The sequence below is a fragment of the Hemitrygon akajei genome, unplaced genomic scaffold (assembly GCF_048418815.1).
Source record: "Hemitrygon akajei unplaced genomic scaffold, sHemAka1.3 Scf000195, whole genome shotgun sequence".
In the NCBI taxonomy this organism is placed as follows: domain Eukaryota; kingdom Metazoa; phylum Chordata; class Chondrichthyes; order Myliobatiformes; family Dasyatidae; genus Hemitrygon; species Hemitrygon akajei.
The window spans coordinates 154744-171516 of record NW_027332080.1 but is presented as its reverse complement, the minus strand read 5'-3'; the positions used below and the strand labels follow the sequence as shown (position 1 = coordinate 171516).

General features: G+C 46.7%; 1 protein-coding gene across 1 annotated transcript in view; it reads left to right on the top strand.

Moving 5' to 3' along the window:
* Positions 1-1584: 1584 nt before the first annotated feature.
* The window catches only part of LOC140724352 (E3 ubiquitin-protein ligase TRIM39-like), a 71760-nt gene continuing 56571 nt past the window's right edge, over positions 1585-16773 (top strand). The window contains exons 1-4 of the mRNA XM_073038802.1: positions 1585-1681; positions 3428-3450; positions 3538-3656; positions 14483-14859. Of these exons, the coding sequence (XP_072894903.1) occupies positions 1649-1681; positions 3428-3450; positions 3538-3656; positions 14483-14859 (552 nt within the window). The 5' untranslated portion in view covers positions 1585-1648. The remainder of the gene's footprint in view (positions 1682-3427; positions 3451-3537; positions 3657-14482; positions 14860-16773) is intronic.

Here is a 16773-nt window from a genome sequence, read left to right as displayed (position 1 = left end):
CGGTGTTGGGAAAGGGAGGAGAGAAACTCCTGCCCGGAATGTAGAGAGGAGTTTGCTGACCGCACCCTCAGGGTGAATCGGGCCTTAGCAAATCTGGCTGAAAAAGCTCGAAATCTAAACCGGAATCCCAAAGGGAAGGAAAGTAAATTTTACTGCGAGGAACATGAGGAAGAACTGAAGCTGTTTTGTGAAACGGAGAAGACACTGATCTGTCTGGTCTGTGGAGACGGGCAGGAACACAGAGAGCACCGCTTCATGCCGATTAAAGAAGCTGTTAAAATCTACAAGGTAAAACTAACTCGAATTTGATTCTCACCCCTTGGTCTATTGTACACGACACGAGCCTCCATAAACAACATATCATCCCCCCACCGTTCGCCATCTCCAATCGGATTCTACCACGAAGCACAGGCCCACTCCCACCCTCCACCACTACAACTCTCCGCGCTCTATAGGGATCGCTCTCTACATAACTCCCTTTTATCCACTCGCTCCTCCCCACTGATCTCCCTCCTGACACCGATACCTGCAAACGGGACAAGTGCTACACCTGACTCCTACCAACCCCTGCCTCACCAACATTCAAGGATCCAAACAGCCCCAAATCCACCCCCCCCCCCCCGGTTCTTCCATGGTCGATTGTCCTTTCGTATTATCTTCCTTCTTCTCCAGCCCTGACCTCTTCCACCTGTCCCCTCTCAGCTTCTCACTTCATCACCCTCCCCCCCGTTCCCCCTCACGTTGTCTCACCCGTCACCTGTCAGCTGGTTCTCATCCCCAACCTTTTTATTGTGGCTTCTGTCCCATTCCTTCCCAGTCCTCATCCCGAAACACCGACTGTTTATTTCCCCTGAATAGATGCTGCCTGACTCACTGAGTTCCTCCGGCATTTTGTTTTGATAATTGGGTTTGATCACCTGTTTCTTTTCATGCATCTTTGTTTCTATTTCCTTCACTCTCTGACTTCCAGGATCAGCTAAAATCTTCCTTAGACTCTCTCACAAAAAAGAAATCAGACTTCCAGGAAAAGGAGCAGCAACAGAAAGAGAAGATTTCCGGAGTTCTGGTGAGGCTTCCTGTGCGGAATTTCTGATATTACTGTTGAGTTTTGCTCCATTTAATGCAGAATAGCAGAGTATCGCAGCTCCAGTGACCTGGGTCCGATCCTGACCTCTGCTGCTGTCTGTGGGGATTTTGCATGCTCTCCCTGTGGCCATGACGGTTGTAGACACATCCCAAGAACATGCTGGTTAAATGGTGGGGGAGAGTGTGTGTGAATCAGGTGGGAGTTAATGGGCCAATGAGGGAGAATAGGTTTCAGGAAAACTTGAGGGAATGGGGTTGATGGGAATGTCTCAGAAGTAGTATGGACCCCAATGGACCTTAATGTCAAAAGGAAATACAACACAGCAATGCAGTAAACTAATCTTCACCTTTCATTCGACAGAAACAGTCACACAACCTTCAGTCCCACATCACATCCCAGTTTGCTGAACTGCGCCAGATTATCACTGAGAAAGAGCAAAGCTTACTCAGGGATCTCAGGAAGGAAGAGGCGAGGATTCTAAATCCAATGGAGAAAAATCTTCTTAAGATTCAAGAGAATATAAGGATTTTTCAGGAGGAAATCTCAAAGTTAAAGGAACAGATGGATCAGAAAGATGGTGTGATATTTCTCAAGGTGAGGGATTACATTTCAATTTATTTCTGTCAAATTGAACTAAATGAACAGTGGTATATTTGAAATAATCACAGCACAGCGGCCAATTCTACCAAATCAATTACCGCTGCTGGTGTCCTCACACAGAGTGTTCTCCTTGCATGATGCACCTCCAATCACTCCGCGAATGACATTCTAAAATGTCGGAGACAGATATTTGATCCTTTATCAGCAACATACAATATGTAAGCGATGAATTTTCTGCATAATTAATCATAAATTAAATTGCAATTAATCTGTCAACAAAAGATATGACATCTGCCAGTCCCAGGCTCAAAACAGCCCACAACAAAGTACGCATACATAACTTATCCCTTCGCTTTTACCATGTCCCCACTCACCTGACTGGTTTTCGTATTAAACACGTAACTCAGAATACAATGCAGACAGAAAACAAACGTGTTGCTCTTACACACAGCATTTACAAATAGCAGTAAACTGTTTCTCACCAGACAATTGATGCAACTATTCAGGGTTGTTGTCCCAAAACTGGACTTCCACATCTTCTGTACATCCCAGGACAGAATGCAATCTTCTCTGACATGATTTACTCTGATCATAACACAGAGCTGCTGATTGTGTCCTTAATTACCACATTAATATCCTCTAACACTCTCATTAACACCCAGTTCCAATCACAGGCTGTGAGTGTGTCTGGTGCGGTGGGTGTGAGGATCTCTTTGTCAATCAGTGAGAGCAAAGAATTTGACCCACACATCGGACTTATCCTCCATATCCGGTTTCCGTCAGATTAGGGAAACTTTCCATGTTTCTTTAATTTTTCGTTTATGTTTCACATTAGAAACGTAGAAATATAAACATTGAAAACTTACAGCACAATACAGGCCCTTCAGTCGTCAGATTACGGAAACTTTCACTGTCTCTACTTTTTTGGATAAGTTTTACATGGGATTGTGTACCATTTTCTGTCATGAGCAGGCCATTAGGTCCATCTTCTATCAATTTCCCTGGCCCCTCACGTGTTTATCCAGCCTCCCCATTACATTCAATCTCTGATGTTCCATTTCAACCACTCCTGTGGCACATCCTCTTCACTAAATTTCTTGTGGGATTTATTAAGAACCACCTGGCATTTTATCTTTGGCTGAAGGTCTCCCCATAAATAGAAACATAGAAACAAAAAAAACCTACAACACAATACAGTCTCTTTGGCCCACAATGCTGTGCCGAACATCTACTGACTTTAGAAATTACCTCGAGTTACCCATAGCTCTCTATTTTTCTAAGCTCCATGTACCTGTGTAGGAGTCTTGTGAAAGACCCTATCGCATCCGCCTCCACCTTCGTTGCCGGCAGCCCATTCCACCCATTCCAAAACACTTACCTGACATCTCCTCCGTACTACTTCCAAGCACCTGTGTCCTCTCGTGTTCGCCATAATGAAGTACTTTTTCCACCTTCGCACAATCAAATCCATCACTAATCTTAAATTGTTCCATTTTATCATTCTGATGTCTTATCCAGATGGTAATGCACAGCCTGTCCTGTCTCTCCTGTCAGTTCCATCCTCTCAGTAATGGTCTAACTTTCAGCAACTTTCCCTGTAATTTACCCCGTGGTTCTGTATTGCTGGTGTGTGTGAGTGACTGTGGGAGTGGGAATTTGCAACACCTTGTAATGATTTGGATGAAATTCAGGACGTGGAAAGTCCAAGTCTAATCAGATTTGTGTTTTTATTTATTTCAGGAGGAAGCTCATCGAAACAGGAGGTACGACATGCTCTTTACTGAAAACCTGTATGGATTTGTAAAATAGTTCAAAATTCCAGTTTATCACCAGCAGTTTAATATTTACAGAATCAGTGATGATGTCCAGGAATTGTCAGTGACAGATGAGGCCCTACCGGTTGAAAAATTCGATTACCTGTATTTGTTGAACACAGTGCTGAGAGAAACACTTGATGCCATTAACCGAGGTAAAACTTACAAAGATTCATTTTTCCTTGTTTATGAGACACAATTAATTTATAAGCTGAAGCAAGGATTGGCTGTGATAATGGACTGAAGGGGAACTGAAGTTTATTCCACATCAGCCCCACTAACTGGGAGGCATCACTGTCACATGGTCAGCTGGAGATGTCAGATCCCTGAACACACCAGCACAGGGCCACAATACAACCAATACACGGGACTGGCAGATGAACCACTGTGTCCTGATCCCAGGCACACTGCACCAACACGCCAAGACATGAATTTGAATCTACCACAGAAGCTGGGAATTTAATACTGACTTGATGATATTGTAAGGAATAAAAGCGGGTATCAGTGTGGTGACGGGGATTGTCAGGAAAATACACAAGTCCTTCATGTGCCCTGTGAGTGCAGACTCTGACTGACAAAGGTCTTCCCCCTTCCGGATCAGCATCTCTCACTGTTGTTAGAGGGAGAAGAGGGGAGCAGTAGTGATAGGGGACTCAATTGTCAGGAGACAGACAGGAGAATGTATGGACGTGAATGGGGCACCCGAATGGTATGTTGCCTCCTAGGTGCCGAGGTCAGGGATGTCTCCGATCGTGTCTGCAGCATTTAGAGAGGGAGCGAAAACAGCCAGATAACTTGTTGCATTTTGGGACCAATTACATAGAAAGTAAAAACAAAGAGGTCCTGAAAATAATCTGGCTAGCTTGGTAAAAAGCTCAGAAGCAGCACCCCCTGGGTTGTAATTTCTGGATTGCTGCCTGTGCCACGTGCTGGTGAGGGTAGAAACAGGGTAATTTGGCAGATAAACCATGGCTGAGAAGACGGTGCAGGGGGCGGAGCCTCAGGTTCTTGGATCATTGGGATGTCTTCTGGTGGAGGAATGACCTGCTCAAAAGGGATGGGTCGCACCTCGACACGAGGGAGAACAATATTCTCGGTGAGAGAGGTTTCATAAAGCTGTTGGGTAGGATTTAAACTAATTTGGTGGTGGGGGTGGGGGTTGGAACTGGAGTGAAGGGATAGGACTGATGGTAAAAATGCAAAGATTGCGTGCAGTCAAACTGTCAGATAGGGCGGACAGGTGAGAGGAGAAAATTGCAGCCAGCAGGGTGAGTATCAGTGCATTAGGGATGCAGAATTAAAAAGGGTAGCAGATACAGTACACAAAGTGTTATATCTCAATGCATGGAGTATGAGAAATAAGGTGGATGATCTTGTTGCTCGATTACAGATTGTCAGGTATGATGTTGTGGCCATCACGGAAATGAGGCTGAAGGATGGTTGTAGTTGGGAGCTGAATGTTCAAGATTACACAATGTATCGGACGAAGGAAGGAAGGCTGATGGGGTGGTGTGGCTCTGCTGGTAAATCAGCAGCTAGATGTGACATAGGATTGGAAGATGTTGAATCTTGTGGGTTGAGGTAAGGAACTGCAAAAGTAAAAATGACACTGACACCAGTCATATACAGGCCTCCCAACAGTCAGTGGGTTGGGGAACACAGATTACAACTGGAAATAGAAAAGGTTGATGAAAAGGATAATGTTATGATAATCATGGGAGATTTCAACATGCAGGTCAATTGGGAAAATCAGGTTGGAAAAGGATCTCAAGAGAGTGAGTTTGTTGAATGCAATGTGATGGCTTTCTAGAGCAGTTTGTCGTTGAGCCTACTCGGGGAACAGCTCTACTGGATTGGGTGTTATGTATTGAACCAGAGGTGAGTAGTTAAAAGAAACCTTAGGAAGCAGTGCTCACAATATGACTGAGTTCAACTTGAAATCTGAGAAGGAGAAAGTAAAGCCTGATATTGTAGTATTTCAGAGGAGTAAAAGAAATTACAGTGGTCTGAGAGAGGAGTTGGCCAAAGCAAATTGGAAGGAGATGCTGACAGGGATGAGAGCAGAGCAGAAATGGTGTCAGTTTCTGGGAAAATGAGGAAGGTGAAGGATAGATGTATTCCAAAAATAAATAAATACTCAAATGGCAAAATAGTAAAACAGTTGCTGACAAGGGAAGACAAGTTATTGTAAAGGCAAAAGAGAGGGCATACAACAAAACAAAAATTAGCAGGAAGACAGAGGATTGGGAAGCTTTTAAATATCTACAGAGAGGAACTGAAAGAATGATTGGGATGAAAAAAATAAACAAGAAATAGATTTGAATTGAATTGACTTTATTACTTACATCCTTCATATACCTGAGGATTAAAATTCTTTATGTCACATCTCCATCTAAATGTGCAATGTGCAATTGATAGTAATTTATGATAAATAATATGTACAACAGGCTGGTTAATATAACATAGAAATTCAGTTGTGTCCACATGAGTTAATCAGTCTGCTGGCCTGGTTGAAGAAGCTGTCCCGGAGCCTGTTGCTCCTGGACTTTAATCTGTGGTTTAGAATCCAATGTTAGCATTCAATCCAAGAGCAGGGTTGTGATGCTGAGGCTTATAAGGCACTGGTGAAGCCTCACCTTGAGTATTGTGAACAGTTTTGGGCTCCTCATCTAAGAAAAGATGTTCTGGCATTGCAGAAGGTTCATTTCATAAGGATGATTCCAGGAATGAGAAGGTTATCATACGTGGAACGTTTGATAGCTCTGTGTCTGTACTCGCTGGAATTTAGAAAGATGAGGGGGAATCTCATTGAAACCTTTCGAATGTTGAAATTCCTAGACAGAGTAGATGTCGAAAGGATGTTTCCCCTGGTGGTGGAGTTTAGGAAAAGAGGGCACAGCCTCAAGACAGAGGGGTGTCTATTTAAAACAGATGCAGAGAAATTTGTGCCAACAGCTGGTGAATTTGTGGAACTTGTTGGGTGTATTTAAGGCAGAGCTCGATAGGTTCTAGATTGGACACAGCATCAATGGTTATGGGAAGGCCAGGTAGTGGGGCTGAAGAGGGAAAAAAAGGATCAGCCATGATTGAATGGCGGAGCAGACTCGATGGGCAAATGGCCTAATTCTGCTCCTATGTCTTATGGTTATCAGACCACTACATTGAAGCATTGTGAGAATGAGCTCGGACACACCAACAAGCATTAACATGGGTCAAGATTTCATCTCGGGAGAAGCACAGACAGCATAACCGGCCTGGCAAAGCTCCCTCACACACATACACAGGAAGGATTGGCAAATTGTAGTCAGAGCCTCAGCAATGCACGTTGTTATTTCCCTCAGTAACCTGGAAACCAATCTCTTCAGAGACAGTCATTTATTCATTTAAACAACTCAACACACCAGACATGTGATGATACACTGTAACATACAAATTCTTCAATGTGCACACTCTCCTTCAATATGTATGCCACCACACGGATATTTACCACAATCCACACACACACATACACACACACACACACACACACACACACACACACACACACACACACACACACACACACACACACACACACACACACACACACACACACACACACACTCAATTTATTTAAACAACTCAATCAAGTGTGACATATTGTCAACACACACCAGACATGTGATGACTCACTGCAACATACAAATTCTTCAATGTGCACACTCTCCTTCAATGTGTATACACAACACACGGACATTTACCACAATCAACACAAACACACACACACACACACACACACACACACACACACACACACACACACACACACGGATATACTATCAGACTGTGACACACGGCCACAGAAATAGGCACAAATTCCCATTTAGGATTGAAATCTGCCGTCCTTACCCAGTCTGTCTGTTCTGTGTCACTGAGCTCCCTCTGACGTGACGTCACATCAACACTTCACAGACAGACTCCGGGGTGAGATTCCTCAGGAGGATGATCTGGGAGGGTTTGACGGATGTTGAACTCACGGCCCACTTCATCAATTTGCAAGACTAAGATGTCTTCTTGAGCATGGCCCATTTGTGTGTGTTTGCCCCCCCATCCCTCTAACCATTTCCCATCTGTGTACCTGCCCAAATTTATTTTAAAATATTTTATTTTTACCTGTTTCTACAGCGTCTGAGGGCAAATTCCACTTACCAACCTCCGTCTCTCTGAGAATGTTACCCGATAGACCACTCAGAAAAATTTCCTGTCTCACTTTCAATCTGAGGCCTCTGGTTCTGTACTCCCATTTCTTGGAAAAAGAAACTTTATTTAAGCTCCTTATCAATTATTTCCCTCAATAAGGGGTCATACCTGAACATCCTACACTACAGCTGAATAGCCCAAGCTTATCCACTCTCTGCTTTTAACCCAAGTCCCCAGTCCTGGTAACATCCTCCTGAAGCCTCCTGTCCAGTGTAATGACATCCTCCCCATATTCGGGATCCGGAAATGCAGACAATGCTCCAAGTGTGGTCTATCATCGACATCAAAGGCCTTGCTGAATTTCATGTGGACAGTGTGGAATAGGCTGATGAATACACGACTGAAAGTGTTTTTTTAGATTGCGACAAGAAGGGCGGCGTGGGAGCTAAATTCTGAAGGAAAGCAGTTTTTTAAAAAAAACTTTGCGCACAAGAACGACGAGACTGCGCAGGACAGCGCGGAGAGTTTAAAAAGATGACCACCCTATACAGCGGGCAGCGGAGTGGGTGGCAGCAGAGTGTAGGGCTTTGGCTCAACGGGCGTAGGCGGTAACGGGAAGAGGCAAGAGCGAGGCACAGACTCTTTTTTCTCCCTTGGCAAATCGGCCCGGACGGACGTGGTAACAGCAGGGCACATTAGCTAACGTTTTAAAATGTTCGTATGCTCTGCGAAGTAAGTGGGTGAGTAGACCTATCTTTCTTTGTTTCATTCCTGTAGAATTAGGTAGCAAGTCTGCAGGGTTAGTGCTTTGTTCAGGGTGTCAGATGTGGTAATCCTGGGAGATCTCCAGCCTCCCTGATAGCCACATCTGCGTCAGGTACACCGAGATTCAACTCCTCGGAGACCGTGTTAGGGATCTGGAGCTGCAGCTTGATGACCTACTGCTTATTAGAGAAAATGAAGAGGTGATAGACAGGAGCTACAGGGAGGTAGTCATCCCTAGGCTACAGGGGTCAGAAAACTGTGTGACTGTCAGAAGAGGGAAGGGAAATGCCCGGATAGTGGAGAGCTCCCCTGTGGCTGTCCCCCTCAGCAACAAGTATATCGTTTCGGATGCTGTTGAGGGGGATGACCTGACAGGGGACGGCCACGGTGACCGGGTCTCTGGCACTGAGCCTGGCGCTGTTGTGCAGGAGGGAAGGAGGGAGAAGAGGAATGCGGTAGTCATAGAGGATTCCATAGTCAGGGGAACAGACAGGAGATTCTGTGAGCCTGGTAGAGATACCCGCATGGTGTGTTGCCTCCCATGTGCCAGGGTACGGGATGTCTCGGATCGGGTCCAGAATATTCTGAAGGGAGAGGGCGAGCAGCCAGCTGTTGGTACCAATGACATAGAGAGGAAAAGGGAGGAGGTCCTGAAGAGAGATTTCCAGGAGTTAGGAATGAACCTGAGAAGCAGGACCTCCAGGGTAATAATCTCAGGATTGCTACCTGTGCCACGTGCTAGCGAGGGCAAGAGTAGTAGGATCAGGCTGATGAATGCGTGGCTGAGAGACTGGTGCAGGGTGCAGGGGGCAGGGCTTCAGATTCTTGGATAATTGGGATCTCTTCTGGTGGAAGTATTACCTGTTCAAAAAGGACGGGTTGCACCTGAGCCATAGGGGAAATGTTTAATAGAGCTGTTAGGGAGGGTTTAACTAATTTGGCAAGGGTATGGGAAACCGGAATGATAGAGTAGAGGAGGGGGAAAACAGAAATAAATCTAAGATAGTGAGCAGTAAAGATGTCAGGAAGGACAGGCAGGTGATGGAGCAAATTTGCAGCCACTGGGATGAGTTGCAGTGCAATCAAATCAAAAAGTATCAAATACTGGACTTAAGGTGTTATACTTAAATACACACAGCATAAGGAATAAGGTGGATGATCTTGTCGTACAGCTACAGATTGGCAGCTATAATTCTGTGGCCATCACTGAGACGTGGCTAAAGGATGCATGTCTCTGAGAGCTGAACATCCAAGGATACACGGTGTATTGGAAGGATAGGCAGGTAGGCAGAGGGGATGGCGTGGCTTTATTGGTAAGAAATGATATTCATTCATTAGAAAGAGGTGACATAGTATCGGAAGGTGCAGAATCTTTCTGGGTTGAGCTAAGAAATAGCAGGGGTAAAAGGACCCTGATGGCAGTTATCTACAGGCCTCCTAACAGCTGCAGTGAGGTGGACTACAAATTACAACAGGAAATAGAAAAGGCTTGCCAGAAGGGCAGTGTTATGATAATTGTGGGGGATTTTAATATGCAAGTGGATTGGGAAAATCAGGTCGACACTGGATCGTAAGACAGAGAATTTGTAGAATGTCTACGAGATGGCTTTTCAGAACAGATTATTGTTGAGCCCACTAGGGGATCAGAGGTACTGGATTGGATATTGTGTAATGACCCAGAGGTGATTAGAGAGATTGAGGTGAAGGAGCCGTTAGGAGGCAGTGATCGTAACATGATTGAGTTCACTGTGAAATTTGAGTAAGAGAAGCCGAAATTCGATGTGTCGGTATTTCAGTGGAGTAAAGGAAATTACTTTGGCATGAGAGAGGAACTGGCCAAATTTGACTGGAAAGGGACACTAGTGGGAGGACGGCAGAGCAGCAGTGGCTGAAGGAAGGAAGGTGCAAGACTGATATGTTCCAAAAAAGAAGAAATTTTCGAATGGAAAAAGGATGCGACTGTGGCTGACAAGAGAAGTCAAAGCCAAAGTAAAAGCAAAGGAGAGGGCATTCAAGGAAGCAAAAATTAGTGGGAAGACAGAGGATTGGGAAGTTTTTAAAAGCTTACAAAAGGAAACTAAGAAGGCCATTAAGAGGGAAAAGATGAACTATGAATGAAAGCTAGCAAATAATATCAAAGAAGATACTAAAAGCTTTTTCAAGTATATAAAGAGTAAAAAATGGGTGAGAGTGGATATAGGGCCGATAGAAAATGATGCTGGAGAAATTGTAATGGGAGATAAGGAGATGGCTGAGGAACTGAACGAGTACTTGCATCAGTCCTCACTGAGGAAGATATCAGCAGTATACCGGACACTCAAGGGGGTCAGGGAAGAGAAGCGTGCGCAGTCACAATTACGACAGAGAAAGTACTCAGGAAGCTGAATAGTCTCAGGGTAGATAAATCTCCAGGACCAGATGGAATGCACCCTTGTGTTTTGAAGGAAGTAGCTGTGGAGATCGCGGAGGCATTAGCAATGATCTTTCAAAAGTCAATAGATTCTGACATGGTTACGGAGGAGTGGAAGATTGTAAATGCCACTCTGGTATTTAAGAAAGGGGCAAGGAAGCAAAAAGTAAATTATAGACCTGTTAGCTTGAGAAATGGTTGGGAAGTTTCTGGAGTCAATTGTCAAGGATGAGGTTACCGAGTACCTGGAGGCATATGACAAGATAGGCCAAACTCAGCATGGTTTCCTTAAAGGAAAATCCTGCCTGACAAACCCATTGAAATTTTTTGAGGAGATTACAAGTAGGCTAGACAAGTGAGATGCAGTGGATGTTGTGTGTTTGAATTTTCAGAAGGCCTCTGACAAGGTGCCACACCTGAGGCTGCTAAACAAGATAAGAGCCTATGGAATTACAGGAAAGTTATATATGTGGATAGAACGTTGGCTGATTGGCAGGAAACAGAGAGTGGGAATAAAGGATCCCATTCTGGTTGTCTGCCAGTTACCAGTGGTGTTCCACAGTGGTCCGTGTTGGGGCCACATCGTTTTACGTTGTATATCAACGATTTGGATGATGGAATAGATGGCCTTGTCGTTAAGTTTGCTGATGATACAAAGATAGGTGGAGGGGACGGTAGTGCTGAGGAAACAGAGAGTCTGCAGAGAGACTTGGATAGATTAGGAGAATGGTCAAAGAAGTGGCAAATGAAATACAATGTCGAAAAGTGTATGGTCATGCACTTTGGTAGAAGAAAGAAATGGGCAGACTATTATTTAAATGGAGAGAAAATTCAAAGTTCTGAGATGCAACGGAACTTGGGAGTGCTCGTGCAGGATACCCTTAAGGTTAACCTCCAGGTTGAGTTGGTGGTGAAGAAGGTGAATGCAATGTTGGCATTCATTTCCAGAGTAATAGAGTATAAGAGCAGGGGTGTGATGGTGAGACTCTATAAGGCCCTGGTAAGACCTCACTTGGAATACTGTGTGCAGTTTTGGGCTCCTTATTTAAGAAAGGATGTTCTGACATTGGAGAGGGTTCGGAGAAGATTCACTAGAATGATTCCTGGAATGAGAGGGTTAAGATATGAGGAACATTTGACCGCTCTTGGACTGTACTCCGTGGAGTTTAGAAGAATGAGGGGGAAGCTCACAGAAGCATTTTGAATGTTGAAAGGCATAGACAGAGTGGATGTGGCAAAGTTGTTTCCCATGGTGGGGGTGTCTAGTACGAGAGAGCATGACTTAATGATTGAAGGATGCCCATTCAGAAAAGAGATGCAAATAATTTTTTTTAGCCAGAGGGTGGTGAATCTGTGAATTTCTTGCGGCAGTGGAGGCCAGGTCATTGGGTGTATTTAAGGCAGAGATTGATAGGTATGTGTGTAGCTAGGGCATCAAAGGTCATGGTGAGAAGGTGGGGGAATGGGACTAAATGGGAGAATGGATCAGCTCATGATAAAATGGCGGAGCAGATTCGAAGGGCCGAATGGCCGGCTTCTGCTGCTTTGTCTTATGGTCTTATTTGAATCCACCAGTATACGTAATAAGGATCTTGTAGCACAGGTAGAGTTTGACAGGTACAAACTTAGGCAGGTATGACTTTGGTCGAAGGAATAAAGGCATAGACAATTTTGTAAACAGGGGGAAATTCAAAAATCAGAGGTGCAAAGGGACATGGGTGTCCTTGTGCAGGATTCCCTGAAGGTGAACTTGCAGTTTGTGTCAGTGGTAAGATTGGCAAACTCAATGTTTGCTTTCATTTCGAGAGGATTAGAGTACAAGAGCAAGGATGTAATTCTGAGGTTTTATAAGGCATTGGTCAGACCACACTTGGAGTAATGTGAGCAGTTTTGGGTCCCTTCTATCGGAAAACATGTACTGGCACTGGAGGGGGTGCAGAAGAATCACAAGAATAATTCTGGGAATGAAAGAGTTAACATATGAGGAGTGTTTGATGGTTCTTGGCCTGTACACATGGGATTTCAGAAGAATAGCTGATTTATTACCGCTCTCAACCCTATTCTCCCGCCTCCTGCCCATAACGTTTGAGACTCTGACTGATCAAGAAGTTTACTTATTAACTTCTGCTTTAAAAATCAAGCAGGAGAAAATCTGCAGATGCTGGTAATCCAAGCTACACAGGTCCTGATGAAGGGTCTCGCCAGATCTCTCTGACTCCTGTCTAGAGAGAGTTGATGTTGGGAGGATGTGGGTGGGTCGAGAACGGTAAGCACAGGCTCTGACTTTAGGGATGTCCATTTAGGACAGAGATGAGGAGGAATTCCTTTATCCACAGGATAGTGAATCTGCCACAGGCAGCTGTGGAGGCCAGCTAATTGAGTATATTTCAAGCAGAGTAACACACACAGATTGTTGGGGGAACTTCAGTCCGGGAAGTTTCTATGGAAAAGAATAAACAGTCCACGGTTTAGACTGAAACACTTCATCAGGACCTGTGTTGCTTAAGGGTTCCTGCAAATTCATCCCCTGTCTAAATGAGGGGCTGCGAGGGATGGGGTTCTGGGAAAGGGGACAAAGTCATCCTCATCTCCCATCTTTGCCCCCTCCAGCTTCTCATTACGTCTACACACACAGTTCACCCACATTCTTTCCACCCCTCCCCCTCCTGGTTCTATCTGCCATTCATCTCTCCCCTACTGGTTCCCATTATCACCTCCTTTACTGTCTCAAACCATCACACTGCCCCACTTCACACTCACAAATGAATGTGAACATTGAATGACGAGCCTGTTCCTGTGCTGTACAGTTCTATGTTCTCTGCTCCCAGTTTCGAAGAATGAGAGGAGATCTCATAGAAACACAAAATTCTTTCAGGAGTCAACAGGCAGGAGTGAGGGAGGATGTTTCCCCTGTTTGAGGAGTCAAGGGCCAGGGGTCTCTCTGCTCTCCGTCCAGCGGAAATCCCCCCCCCCCCGATCCCCGGGGCCGCGCTGTCCGAGTCTCCCCCCGATCCCCGGGGCCGCGCTGCCCGAGTCTCCCCCCGATCAGCGGGTCCGCGCTGCCCGAGTCTCCCCCCGATCCCCGGGGCCGCGCTGTCCAAGTCTCCCCCCCCCCCGATCCCCGGGGCCGCGCAGCCCGAGTCTCCCCCCGATCCCCGGGGCCGAGCTGTCCGAGCCGTCCCCCCACCCCGATCCCCGGGGCCGCGCTGTCCAAGTCTCCCCCCGATCCCCGGGGCCGCGCTGTCCGAGTCTCCCCCCCCACCCCCGATCCCCGGGGCCGCGCTGTCCGAGTCTCCCCCCCGATCCCCGGGGCCGCGCTGTCCGAGTCTCCCCCCAGATCCCCGGGGCCGCGCTGCCCGAGTCTCCCCCCGATCCCCGGGGCCGCGCTGCCCGAGTCTCCCCCCGATCCCCGGGGCCGCGCTGCCCGAGTCTCCCCCCGATCCCCGAGGCCGCGCGGCCGGAGTCTCCCCCCCCCCCCACGATCCCCGGGGCCGCGCTGTCCCAATCTCCCGCCCCCCGATCCCCGGGGCCGCGCTGTCCGAGTCTCCCCCCAGATCCCCGGGGCCGCGCTGTCCGAGTCTCCCCCCGATCCCCGGGGACTCTCTAATTCTCTGCTTCTCCCCCCAGTCTCTGTCACCCTGGATGTGGAAACGGCGAGTCCGTGGCTCGCGGTGTCTGAGGATCGGAAAAGTGTGAGACGGACCTGGACCTGGAGGAATCTCCCTGACACCGGGAAGAGATTCACAAAACGGGCTTGTGTGCTGGGATCGGAGGGATTCACATCGGGGAGACATTACTGGGAGGTGGAGGTGACGGGGAATCGGAGCTGGTGGCTGGGAGTCGCCGCCGAGTCTGGGGAGAGGAAGGGACGGTTCAGTGTGAGACCGGAGACCGGATTCTGGGTCATCGGGCGGGTTGGTGACGTGTTACATCGGGATTGTGACGTGTACGGTGGTCTTACCTCCCCCGAGTCCCGTCTCGCTGCCATTCCCATCGCCGGGAGGGTGGGAGTTTATCTCAGTTACGAGTCCGGGACAGTTTCATTTTACAACGCGGAGTCCAAGTCCCATCTCCACACCTTCACTGGGAATAAATTCCCGGGGAAACTTTATCCTTTCTTCGCGACCTGGTATGAAAACCAGTGGCTGAGAATCTGCTCCGGTTCCGCTCCGGGTCTGTAAACGGGTCGGGTCCCGGGACCGGCGTCAGGAGTAAAGTCCCTGTAAATATAAATGTGCGGAGAGTGCAGCTAAATACGTGGCTAAGGAGATGGTGCAGGAGGGAGGGCTTCATGTTTCTGGCCAATTGGGCTTTGTTCCCGGGAAGGTGGGGCCTGTTCCGACGGGACGGTTTGCCCCTGAACTGGAGGGGGACTAACATCCTTGCGGGTAGATTTGCCAGTGCTGCTCGGGGGGTGGGAGGGGTGTTAAAAAGATTTGCAGACGGAGGGGAACCAGAGTGTTAGAGCAGATAGTGAGGTGGAGGAGGATAAAGGTCATGCGAGCACTGCATGTATAGACAGAAATCAAAGGTTTGTACATTCGGTTGTAAATTAATTAATTGTAAATTGGTCCCCTAGAAGATCAGAGTGGTCGTCTATGTGTGGAGCCTTACGAGATGGGGGAAATCTTAAACAGTTTTTTTGCATCTGTATTTACTCAGGAAACTGGCATAGTGTATATGGAAGGAAGGGGAACAAGCAGTAGTGTCATGGAACATTTGTAGATTAAAGAGGAGGAGGTGCTTGCTGCCTTACAGCGCATAAAGGTAGATAAATCCCCCGGGCCTGACTTGATATTTCCTCGGACCTTGAGAGTGACTAGTGTAGAAATTGCAGGGGCCCAGACAGAAATATTTAAAATGTCCTCAGCCACGGGTGCAGTGCCGGAGGATTGGAGGGTAGCTCTTGTTATTCCGTTGTTTAAAAAAGGCTCCAATAGTAAACCAGGTAATTACAGGCCAGTGAGCCTGCCATCAGTAGTATGTAAATAATTGTAAGATGTTAAGAGAGATCGGATTAACAAATATTTGGACAGCCGAGTGCTGATTAAGGATCGTCAGTATGACTTTATGCATGGTAGATCGTGTTTAATGAATCTTAAAGATTTTTTCGAGGAGCTTACCAGCAAAGTAGGTGAGGGAAAGGCTGTGGATGTTATCTACATGAACTGTAGTAAGGCCTTTGACAAGGTCCCACATGGGAGGTTAGTTCAGAAAGTTCAGACATGAGGTATCCATGGAGAGGTTGGAGAGATTGAAAGAGTGCAGAGATTTACTCGGATGTTGCCAGGTCTACAGGAGTTGAGTTACAGGGAAAGATTGAACAGGTTAGGACTTTATTCCTTAAAGCATAGAAGAATGAGGGGAGATTTGATAGAGGTTTACAAAATTATGAGGGGTATAGACAGTAAATGTGAGTAGGTTCTTTCCACTTAGATAAGGAAAGATAAAAACGGGAGGACATGGCATTAGGGTGAAAGGGGAAAGTTTTAGGGGGAACATGAGGAGGAACTTCTTCACTCAGAGAGTGGTGTGAGTGTGGAACGCGCTGCCATCTGACATGGTAAATGCGGGCTCACTCTTAGGTTTTAAGAATTAATTGGATAGGTACATGGATGGGAGAGGTCTGGAGGGTTACGGACTGGGTGCAGGTCAATGGGACGAGCGGAATAAAGTTTCCGCACAGACTAGAAGCACCAAATGGCCTGTTTTCTGTGCTGTAGTGTTCTATGGAGTGAAATAAACACGACATGAGGATTGTCGATCGATTATTTTTAACTCGTTCACCGCATCCGTCAACCGAACAGAAACACCGGGGATTCAGCAGCAGTTGCGGGCGGCAGGTTCTGAGCTCCCCCGGGTCCTAAAGTCCACCCGTAATGTGACAGGTTAAATGGGACAAGTGGGGGCGGTGCTGA